The following is a 12,951-nucleotide window of genomic DNA, read 5'->3' on the forward strand; positions in this document are numbered from 1 at the left end:
TACAAAAAATATATCTTGTATAAAAATGTTTTCAATATGGCTTTCTTCAGAGTTAAACGTATAAGAAAGTGATTTCTAAAACTACCTTATTACAAATTTTAACGAGATGTGTGCGCGCAGACTGAACATGCCGAATAACTTCGTACGTATCGTCACATATCAGCTATTATAAATGCACAACCAAAGTATTTTTCTTTCGGGTTCATTTTTATTACCAAGGATATTAATATTAGATTAAGATTTATTAAAATCCTCTAATTATAGTTACACTGCTAAAAATGCATGTTTGGTCTACATATGCACATAGTTTCGTGAATAACTCTACAATCAACATTTTCCAAAACAAAATTTTTAACTCCTTCAGCAGTTACTCTGGTACCAGTAACATCCAACAGCGATAAATTTAAATGTTTCAAATGATCCAATGCTTTATCAGTTACCCCGTAACAGCCTCTCAGGGACAATTTTTTTAAGCTGACGTCGTTGTATTGCCCTAAATAATGTCTCTCAGCCATTCCTGAAAATTAATTGATTATGGTTAATAACATACTAAAAATACATAATAATTATTGATATTATGTTTGGTTGTTTTTAATAAAAAAATGAGATAATATTATTTATCAAATACATTTATGGAGGATTCATGTACGTTGAATTAGTAGTGGAAACAATATTCAAATAAATCTAGTTTTATCTAAAAACTCTAAGAAGAAAACTAGATTTTTGAAGGTTTTTAAAAAGATATGAATTAATTTTAAAAGTGTATTTCAAGAAGAATGAAAAAAAAATAAAGTACATTTCTTATTATAAACACCATTAAAGCCAGAATTTATTCTTATCACTACACGATTGCGAAAAATCGGCAATCCCAGCATTCTGTCCGCTGGAAGACCAATATGTGCGTGAAATGGCTTGTCAAACCATAAAAACTCTAACAAAAAATTGTCGATTGCTAACCAGCCAAGATAACGTTTTTAGATTAGGCAACCCAATATTTTGCAAAGTAAGACAAAAATGCCCAACGCATCATTACAGAACTAGAAATACAAGTGTCTACAACTTCTTTGGACCTTGCATCGAGATATACTATGTTTACTGGAGTGCGTGTTTTGAGCTAGACAACGGGCCGGCCTCCCCCACCCCATAACGGCAAAAAGCTTCAACGTAACATACGTAATATTTATTATATTTTTTTTTTCCTAACTATAACAACTTAAATATGTATTATTTGGTATTTTTCATCATTATTGAATAACATAATTTGAATTACTTGGTAAATATTGAATAAATTCATGCTGAATTATATCCATTAGTTAGTACTACCTATTTGTATTTCTTGCCGTTATAGGGTGGTGGAACATGCTGGCGAATCGCAAGGTTTATATATAAAAGGTTGTCTAGGTTCGTACGCAACCATACTGCGCATTACGTCACATGTGGAAAATAGGTTGCGTGCGCAATCCGTGATCGCTTACGTCACGAAACACTCCTGCTCTTGCCCCTCGCCCACAAACTAAAATCAAAGTATTGCAGCATAGGAACTTAGACAACCTTTAATATATAAACCTTGGGCGAATCGGACCGTTTTCTCAACCAAGCGAATATCGTGAACACGTACTCCAGTAAATTATATGTATCTCGATAGGACCTTGTAACTAGAAAAAGAAGCGAGATGTACTAGAAAGAAATAATGAAGAATTGATAGGCAATGATATCCCGTCTCGGGGGTGAGTCACCGATAAAGAAGTGTGCTGTGGTAGAGCACTGAGAATTTGATACTCAAAAGAATCGTGAAAGGAAGTGACGAGTCCACATCTTCTTCTACTTTTATTTAGACAAAAACTTTTGTTTTCTGTTATAAATTATTAAGCTTTTTGAGAAGTTGTGATCTGCCACGAAGTCTCTTCGATCTGGGTATCCTTTACTCACATCGCCCATCTGCCGTCCCGTTTTTTATCGACATATATATGTCTCTCCAGAACCTTCGTCTTGATTTTGTGAATATTAACATACCTAGGTATCCGGTTCTTCTCGTGTTGTAGCACTCCTAATCTGGCCACCTAGCGTTACTCCTTAAATCGATCGCAATTTCTATCCTTCTAACCATACTGTTTGTTTTAGAAGTCTCTGTCTAAGTTTCCGACGCTTATGGTCCCGTAATTCACTTGTAGATTTGGCGTTTACTTCTGTTGACATGGACTGTTCCATACCTCTCTCAACATTGCAAAGGCTCCTTTAACTTTATTTGTGCGGTTTCTTATGTCTTCTTCGGTGTCTCTTGTGTTGGTTACTACGTTGCCTAGATAGGTGAACTATCGAACGTCTTCAATTGGTGTATTATAATAATAATAATGCCTTTTATTAATTGAAATCATTACATTATCTATAACTTAATAACGAAAGTATATAGGGCGTAGTTAAGGAGCTAAGTCCTTCTCTTCCACTTAACCCCGATCTATCTTATCTATATTTAACCTTCGTTGCCCTAAACCCTAGGCGTGCTTGCACATCACTTATCTACATAAACTAGGTCTTGTTTATGTAGTGCCCATGTTATACCTCGTTGTTGGTGGTTTGTGATATTTATGATCCAGTCTAGTGCTATGTTAAAGAGTAATGGGGACAGAGGGCATCCTTGTCTTTCCTTTGTGTAGTACACACCATTTTGTACCTTTGTATAAAACTTTTATTAGTACTATTAATTTGGGTGGGATTACCGTTAGCTATAAAATGCGCTCTGTGGTCTAGTGAATCGAATGCTCGCTTGCTGTCTATGCACACCATACACATTGTGGCTCTTCATTCCATGCATTGCTCTGTTATTATTCTTAAACTATTAATGTAGTCGACGCATGATCTGTTCGCTCTGAAACCTGCCTGTTCCTTTCTGAATTTTGTTTCAATTTGGTCCATTATTCTTGTATTTATTATCTGAGCTATGATTTTATTATTTATATTGAGAAGTGTGTTGCCTTCGAATTACTACACCTCTGTAGACCGCCCCTCTTTGAGAGTTTTATAATTATTCCCTCCTTTCAATCTCAATCTTTTCCTTATTCGATACCCTCTTGAGTAATGGTTGAATTAGTTTAGTAATGTGTTGTGAATCTGCTATTTGGAATTCAGCCTTACTTTACTTTAATGTTCCTTCTCTCATTTATGAGATCCGATGTCTTGTCTGTAATCCACTCTTCCTTTGTTGTCCTCCCCTTTCCCAGCAACCTTTTCCCTGTCTCATTCCGTCCATCTTTCTACTTGAACTTCATTTCTAGCTTCATTCTAATGGTCAGAGTTTCCTTTGATGGTTCTCTTGAATTCTCGGAGTACAGATAGGTCTTCCAGTCTTTTCAGATTCTATTTACGCCTTGTTGCTTTGGTATTTTGATTTTACTGACCTTAACTATATTTGAATTACGCCAATCATTAGGTGGTGGTCACTTGCCATATCTGTCTCCTTCTTGTTAGAGCGAGAGTCGCCATTTTCGGTTTATCGTGATGTCGTCTATTTGATTTTCTGTTTTCTGGTCTGGTGATACACAAGAATCACCCATGACAATTAATGTGTTCCCTTTGCGTCCCCGCATAGGTCATGTTCCATTTCTTTAGAGAATTTCTTCCATTATGACTCTTTCAAGTTTATTTTATTGCAGTATTTACCTCACTTCTGATATTCATATACTATTAATCTTCGTTCATTGTTCTTACACCTATACCTTAAGTAAGCACGCGTCTGTACAGGGTGTCCCAATTTCGATGTCCGCATAGGCTATCTCCGAAACTAAAAGAGATAGAAAAAAGTAGCTTACATGTCATGATCTCGTTTTTCGAGAAAATGCTAATGCCGAAAACTCCGAACAGCTATCGTCTTTTGTTTTCGCCCTATCGGCAAAAACTGAAAATTTTGCGAAAACAACAATCGCGAATATCTCACTTATTATCAAAGATGGAGTATTATAAATAAAACATTATATGGGCAACTTTTTACGAAGAATTCAGTGGCGTAGGTAGAATTTTTTTCCCATCTTTTATTTTCGAGATTTTAGACGTAACTTTATTTTTTTAAATGGAAACCATAGTTGGCTATGTCTTAAAATAATTTGTTATTTTCTTCTGATAACAAATATATATAGTTTGTGGGGTATATTTCTTATAGTTATTGAATAATTAACAAAAATTCATTTTGTTCCATCTAAATCTAATGTATGTATTTAAAAGTTAATGTTGCTATGGTGATAACCATACATACTATGATGGAATATAATGTATCAATTTTTTTGTTCTTTCTAAAACTATTGTATGTATTTAAAACTTAATGTTGTTATGGTGATAACCATACCATGAGGGAAAGCATTGTTTCCAATTATTGTCAATGTTTGTAGCAAGGACAGTAGAATCTAACAGGACTGCTACATCCATTGTATTTTTGTAGTCGACTACGGGTTGGTTGCCCGCACTCTACGTCACACTATTTGCCACGCCTGGTAACTGTCTGTGTTTTTAGAGGTTATATGATAGACATTAATACGTCTAAAACATAAAACTTCAAAACTAATATATCTAGGATATAACCTCTAAAAACACACAGCAAACGCATAGACCATAATAACAGCTGGGCGTGGAATATGGTGTGACGTAGTTTGCGGGTAGGTTGTCACAACAATGGATGTAGCAGTCCTGTTAGACTCTACTGTCCTTGAATTTGTAGTAGTATTTAAAAATTCACTAACAACTCTGGCATTATGTGGCATATCTGGCATATATCATTTGAGACATATTTAGTGGCAAGTTGTCGACTAAAGGCTCAATTTGCTGCCTTAATATATTAAGGTATTTCCCTGAGTTTAAGTTTTTATGGTTTATACTTATTTTTCTTTCATATTCGGGAGCAGCGGCTTTTGGGTCAGACGTCTTGTTGCAATTTCTCTTGCAGGTCATTTTGGTATGTTTTTGCATGTGGTTTGGGGAAGGACTAAATATCTATTAAATTTTCTGCTAACCGACTGAAGGTTCTTACGTGCGGTTATCTTCTTTCAGGATATCTTGTGAAATAGAATTCCGCGGCTAACGTCGCATTCTTATTTGATAACATATAGCATTCCATCATGTTAAATTTTTCATAATTTTCGAAATTCATTGTAAAGTTTTATTCAGTTTTGTTATAGTTTGACACTTAACATGCTAGTGCATCGTACCAGCACATAATGCCAGAGTTATTATCGAATTTTTAAATACAAGCTTTGGCAATTATTTCATACATTATGTTCCATCATAGTATGTATGGTTATCACCATAGCAACATTATCTTTTAAATACATACATTAGATTTAGATGGAACAAAATGAATTTTTGTTAATTATTCAATAACTATAAGAAATATACCCCATAAACTATATATATTTGTTATCAGAAGAAAATAACAAATTATTTTAAGTCATAGCCAACTATGGTTTCCATTTAAAAAAATAAAGTTACGTCTAAAATCTCGAAAATAAAAGATGGGAAAAAAATTCTAGCTACGCCACTGAATTCTTCGTAAAAAGTTGCCCATATAATGTTTTATTTATAATACTCTATCTTTGATAATAAGTGAGATATTCGCGATTGTCGTTTTTGCAAAATTTTCAGTTTTTGCCGATAGGGCGAAAACAAAAGACGATAGCTGTTTGGAGTTTTCGGTATTAGCATTTTCTCGAAAAACCAGATCATGACATGTAAGCTACTTTTTTTCTATCTCTTTTAGTTTCGGAGATAGCCTATGAGGACATCGAAATTGGGACACCTGTACACATTTGTGTTCCTTCGCTAATACCTTCACTTCCTCAGTGAACCATGGCTTCTCTTTTGATTTTCCATACACGTTACACAAGTCACCTTACATACAGGTCTGTGTTTTTAAGATATCATAATTTCATTTCCGGCATATAATGATCCATAATAAAGCCTTTTTGCAATTGTAAGATTCATTGTCAGAAAAGTGAATTAGTATTATAAGAAAATGTTGGTCATATTTAAATAAGAATTAACAAGTACACAGCATATATGTACCTGCATTTCCACATCTGTTTATTTTATGAGGCTCTTGATATTCTAAAAATCACAAATTAAAAATTTTAAGTACCAATGAAGACAATAAGTAATGGTGAGAATATGACTTACCGTTGCTTTCTATTGGAGGGTAACGTCTCCAAAGAAAAGATCCAGGCACGTCCATCCTATAAAAATCTCTCGGAGGTGCCCACCACCCTGAAACAGTTTTCTATGTAACATTTATAACAAAAAAATAGTTTAAAATAGCAAACAATGTGAACTATGTTCTAACACAGCGATGTCTTTTTCATTTTGATTTGGGTTTTCTGAAATATCTGCAGGATTTAGTCTACTTATTCCCATCATTTTAGAACTCTCAGTAGGTTTAAGTGTGTAAATAAATCCTCCCTTACAAACTTTTCGTTCGATATCGTCATCAGAAACAGTTAATTTTTTTCTTTCAACAACAATCCTTGCAGCTATGTTAGGATTATTTTGACAAGTACATTTATCATATGGCCTCTTATATAAAGTGCTTTGAAAAGTATAACAGCCTTGAATTGGTTTTGCTGAAGAATACTCCTTGATGCTAGTTTCAGATAGATGTCCATACGGAATTTTCTCAATTGTAGAAGTAGGACCAATAAAACTGTGTAAAATATCTTCATTCCAAAGAGCGATATCGTCAAGATCAGAAACATAACTATTTTTTAATTTTTGGGAGCTGTCAGCTATTTCTACTTCGCGTGCATCCTTTTCCATGAAATATGTAGTGAGATAGTCTTGGAAATAAATTTCTTGTACCTTTGGCTTTCTAGCGAGGGATTGTAAAAATATATTTCCAAGACCAGAAAACCGACAATCCACAATTCGCAACGAATCGAATTCTTTCGTTATGCGTAACTCAACATCATATAATCCTTTGCACTTATACAGTGATAAAATTTCTAGTGATTTTAACCACTGTAATCTATTTAGTATAGAAAGGTTAACCCAGAAACACTGATCCAATATAAATACCTAAAAATATTTTAATTATTGAATAATTAATTAAAATGAGTAAAATTATAATACTTTTAAATTTTTTAATTGCTCGGGATAGTATTTTTGCAATTCGAACGTATTTGTTACATAGGTCTTTTTTAAACTCAATTCGATTAAAGTTTCTGGAAAATCTCTTAATTTCAACTAAAAAACAGTAAATCAAAAAAAGATAAATGTAAAAATATAAGATAATACCATATTTCCGTCAATTTTCATATTTTCCAAAGCCAAAACCGACAGATTTAAAGTAGATATATTTAAGAAAAAGTTATCCGGAATTAGTTTAATGTGTCTCCCATCCGCACTTATTCTAACATCTTTGGTGGTATTGGTTATTTTATCAATGCAAAAGTCAATTTTCTCATTATTGTTTATAAGATCTCTAGCGTCAATTTTATACCATAAATATTTAGTTTGAACGATGTCGTGTAATCGTTGGCATGTCCTTATATGAAAACACGAAATGTGTATGTATCGCAAAAAAACAACTAAAATCAAAAAACTTACTTGCTTATTAACCATAAATCAGTTGAATTTAAATATCGAAACATATTTAATAGTATGTAGTCGTTTAAATTTAAAATATTCAATTTGTGTGTATTAGATGACATTTTAAATAATATGTTTTTTTAATTGTTGTCGTCAGGTATTAGTGCAGATATAAAAATAACTGTATAAGCAGTAATCATAAAACACGAATACGCGATAAGATATAGATTTTATCACACACCCGTTTTAGATCGAGATTTCTTATAATTAATTAATCCACTCCATAAGACAATGCGGCGATTTATTAACATTACAATGTCAACAACATATTTTTATGGCTTTGACTACGGAAGGCTCTCAGTTTCTTGTGCAAGGTGACATATGCATACAGAGCATGAATTTGTTCAATATTTGACGATTTAGCTTTTTTAGCCTTCCACATTTGACAGTTCCTAGAAAACATATAAAGCTGAGAAAGCGCTTCAGTTCACATAACACATTTTATTTATGTAATATTATTCTCTTTTGGAACACTTTTCCTTCGAAACTTTCAGCGTGTTATGGATGTTGTACTTCTATGAACAATCAGTTTTATTTCATCACAAACAATTTAAGTCACCCCTCGTTTTTTTGGTTTGGTCTTTTTCTTGTCCAATTTTCCAATTTAACATAACGTCTTTTAAGTCCTTCACCCAAAACATACTTTGTACGCCCATTGATCTCAACCCAACCCAACCCAACAACAATTTGTTTTCCAAAGCCAAAAAGCATTAAAAATTATGCCCAAAACCACCTCACAATATACAGTGTGTCCCAGGATAGATGTTACAAGCGGTATAATGACTTAAAATACTTTGAATTTTATTTTAAGGCTGAGGAATTAAGCCCTGCTTGGTGTAAAGACACAATTTAAAAAAGTAGCATAATTATCTATATAAGCCGCACTGGTTTCGAAGCTGTAACTTGCACTTTACCCAAGCCCTTAACACTGGACGATGTAAATTTTCTGTTCTAATGTTAACATAATGCAAGAGTAATTGAAATGTGAGCTAAAACTGAGGAATAATACATTTTTTATATCATTTTTCATTGTTGTTTGTCTTCACTCTGATGTAATCTAAAATATGGTGGTTTAATCAAAGTAGGTAGATCTTTCTGAAATTTTGCATAGTCTCATAATTTCTCATTCTGAACAACTTTTCTTAATGCAATTTTGCCGTATCATAAACAAAAAGCTTACTTTACCTGAACTAAAAATAGTTGTCGCATCACTGTGAAGGTCGAGTTGCTTTTCAAAATATGAAAATATACTTAAAATTCTCTCCACACGAAGCAGAGCTTTATTTCCCATCCTTAACATAAAATTCAAAAATTGTTAGGTCATTATACCTATTGTAACATCTATCCTGGGACACACTGTATGTTAACTGGATTTGTGCGTCTATATCTCTGGTTAATCTTTAGCTTATCTATGCGAATAACTTTTATAATATAATTCTTAATGCATCTGCAATATTTTCAGTTGTATGAAGGACATTGATATTAAATTACAAGATTAATACCACCTTTATTAAAATCATTTATAGTTACAGTGTTAAAAATGCATTTTAGGTCTACATGTGCACATACTTTCATGAATAACTCTACAATCAAAATTATCCAACATAAAATTTTGTACTCCTTCAGCTGTCACTTTGGTGCCAGTAACATCCAACAAGGATAAACTTAAATGTTTCACATAATCCAATGCTTTATCAGTTACTCCATAACATCCTCTCAACGACAACTTCTTTAAACTAATGTCGTTGTATTTTTCAAAAAACATATTGTCATACATTCCTGAAAAATAATTCATTATGATTAAGATTATTCTAAAAATACCTAACAATTAAACGTAATAAAGAAAAACATACATTTTATAATTAGAAAAAAAGATTGCAATAGAAGAAACTGAAAAATTTGTTGAGAGCGCAGTTTTCGCTTTGTTGGAAGCAAGATAATAGGTAATTTGTTGTGACAACTAATAACTGTCGATTGTTCTTACACTAGCTGGGCAGGTAGAGGCCTAGTATATACTACAAGTAAATAGAAATGCTGTCTTATTGATTTCCAAAGCGTAAACTATGATATATCAAAAGGATTCCGCTTAGAGATATAGGTATTTATATGATGTATATAGATATGATATAGATATGTATTGCACTCATCCTAACCTCTTTGTGCAGTAGAAACACTTATCTACACTTCAAATTTTTTTAATACTGGAAACCTTACTTAATTTACAATTTAGATGACTTTGCTACTGAGAGCTTCATTGTCAAAAAAGTAAAACTTATCCTTTTTGACATATGCCTAAGTAGTTTCCAAACAAAAGCTTAAATTTAAATGAAGTAGCACTAATTACTTAGAGACCTCTGCAAAATTTTTTTGATGGATATGTTAACCATGTTTTTAATACATAACCGTTATATAATATATACATACTTGCATTTCCACATACGCCCCTACGACGCTTTCGTTGCTCTCCTGGTACTTCTTTGATTGAAAGGCTGTTTATTAATAACAAACAACATAAAGTATTTTCCATCACAGCAATGTCTTTTTCACATTGATTTGGGTTTTCTAAAGCATTCGGAGAATTAGATTTACTTGTTCCCATCACATTAGAATTATCAGCAGGTTTAAGAGTGTAAATGTTACCTCCCTTACAAACTTTTCGTACCTTGTCCTCATCAGAAACTGTTAATGTTTTTCTATCACTAGAAATCCTTGTAGCTGTGTTAGGATTATTTTGACAGGTACATTCATTGTAAGGCCTCTTGTATAAAATACTTTGAAAACTATAACTGTCTTGAATTGGTTTGGCTGAAGAATACAAATGAATACCACTGTCAGAAAGATGTCCATAAGGAGCCTTCTCAATTGTTGCTATGGGTCCAACAAAACTATGTAAGATGTCTTCATTCCAAAGTGCGATATCATCTAAATCAGAAACATATGAATTTTTCAACCTTTTGCAGCCGTGAGCTATTTCTAATTCCCGTTCATCCCTCTCTAAGAAGTAAGTGGTGTGGTAGTCTTGGAAATAAATTTCTTGTATCTTCGGCTTCTTAGAAAGATACTTTAAAAACATATCTCCCAGACCAGAAAAACGACAATCCACAATTCGCAAGTTTTGCATTGTCGAAATATTTAAATCAACATCACACAATCCTTTACACTTATACAATGATACAATTTCTAGTGAATTTAACCATTGTAACACACTTAATATCCATTGGTTAACCCAGAAACACTGATCCAATATTAACACCTACAAATATTTGAGTAACAAAAAAGTTTAAACGTTATATTTAAAAATTATACTTTTAAATATTTTAGTTTAACAAGACAGTTTATTATCCCGGAAATATCAGTTATATATGTTTTTTTTAAACTCAGTTCTATTAAACTCTCAGGAAAATCGTTTAGTTTTAGCTAAAAATAATACCAAACCTTAGAACGATAAATGCTAAATACATAGAAACGACGAATATACCATATTTCCACAAATTTTTTGATTTTCCAATGCTAAAACCGTTAAGTTTAAAGTAGATATATTTAAGAAAAAGTAATCCGGAATTATTTTAAGGTGTCTGCCATCCGCACATATTCTAATATCCTTGGTGGAACCGGTAATGTTTTCAATGCAAAAATCGATTTTTTCTCTGTTGTTTGAAACATCTCTAGCATCAATTTCATACCACAAACATTCAGTTTTAACCAAGTCGTGTAGTCGTTGACAAGTTCTTACGATAAAATAAGAAAAATAACAATATGGAAAATTAGATAACTAATAACTTACTGGCTCACTAACCATAAATCAGTTTTATTTAAATATCGAAATATATCTAACAATGTATAATCGTTTAAATTCAAAATATTCAGTGAGGATGTGTTACAAGACATTTTAAATACCACAATTTTTTAATTATTGTCAACACATGTTACTGCAAATACAAAAATAACTGTGTAGAACAACTAATAACCATAAAGCATGAATAAGTGATAAGATAAAGATTATTTGATAAATCCATTTTAAGTCGATTCACATATTTCCATGTTGTCCGCATCGAATTCCTTCCGTTCAGTCACTGAACTCTCACGAATTTTTGCGAATGAAGCGCAAAGTACTAGCAAATCTGACTTAAAACATTCTTTAACTAAATTAAATAAATAGTTATTTTTGATACAAGATAGCGAAATGACACGTTTTTTTTGCGAGCTTTAGCGAGCAAAAAAAATCGTTCGAGAATTCAAAAGAATTTTGCTGTCGTGTATCAAACAACATTTTTTCGAAAACTGCGTATACTAAAGTTATAAATTAATAAAAAGACCAAATTCTGTATAATGACATTTAGAATTCATTTAATGTTATGTCAAAAACTTAATGTCACATCGATTTAACCTCACTTATTGAACAAATGTACTATTATAAATTTGCATTTAAACGTGAAATGAAATGATAAAACAATTAAATGTGGATTATTTTGTGTTTATAATTTGTTCATAACAATAAATTAACAATTAATAGTATCAAATTCTTTGATTGTCGTAGCTGGACGTAAAAGTCTTTTGCGTCCTGGACGTAATAGTATATTAAAAAACAAGTTTCGTAAGACATGCTTGAAATGCACGAATTCAAGTTGAAAAACGAGTGGCGAAGCCACGAGTTTTTTAATGAATGAGTGCTTTAAGTCTTATGAAACGTGTTTTTTATGCTATTTTTTGTAATTCGCGTTTTTATCCTTTTTTTTTCAAAAATAAAATAAATTTTGACAATGTAGGGAAATAGGTATGTACCAGTTGGTAATACCGTAACACTTGAAGATAGAAATTTGAATTGACAATTAGAAACTGTCAAAACACAAAATTTATTCACCTCACAAAAATGTTTCATGTACACCCACCCAAAATAAGAGAAATTGTTCAGTGTTCAATGTCCTCATCATTGTGGACCTTGTATTCGATGCTAAGAACGTATTTAAACATCCATAGACAAAAATTGTCACATTGACAACTAGAAAAATTAATGAAGCAATGTCACCAACTTGAACTGGCTCCATAAAATGTTACTAAAATCTCATTACAGCATCGGATGCTGTAAGTAGTCTCATTACAGCACCCATTTGAGTACTGTTACAGCTTTCATTACCGTCGCGAATTACAAAAAAGACTTTTACGTCCTGTTGACAAAAAACTATCGTTTTGACGGTCGCTAAGTACTACGCAAAAGTCAACTTTTAATAGCTGTTTTCGAAAAAAGTATTTATTTGAATCAGTTCTCTACTATGATTAAAATGTATATTTATTTATAGATTTAACGCCCACAGTTGTGACGTTACTCTTGGA

The 12,951-nt window shown here is 32.3% G+C and overlaps 1 protein-coding gene across 1 annotated transcript; it reads right to left on the reverse strand.

Annotated features, from left to right (window-relative positions):
* Window positions 1-223: 223 nt before the first annotated feature.
* LOC111422216 (uncharacterized) lies at window positions 224-7,719 on the reverse strand. Its single transcript, XM_071197282.1, has 7 exons — window positions 7,579-7,719; window positions 7,267-7,516; window positions 7,102-7,215; window positions 6,300-7,047; window positions 6,157-6,243; window positions 6,046-6,087; window positions 224-517 (listed from the first exon to the last, which is right to left on the reverse strand). The coding sequence occupies exons 1-7, from the start codon at window positions 7,680-7,682 to the stop codon at window positions 273-275; spliced, it is 1,590 nt and encodes a 529-aa protein (XP_071053383.1). The 5' UTR covers window positions 7,683-7,719; the 3' UTR covers window positions 224-272.
* Between the last annotated feature and the right edge of the window lie 5,232 nt (window positions 7,720-12,951).

This window comes from Onthophagus taurus, chromosome 1 (genome assembly GCF_036711975.1).
Source record: "Onthophagus taurus isolate NC chromosome 1, IU_Otau_3.0, whole genome shotgun sequence".
Taxonomy (NCBI): Eukaryota; Metazoa; Arthropoda; class Insecta; order Coleoptera; family Scarabaeidae; genus Onthophagus; species Onthophagus taurus.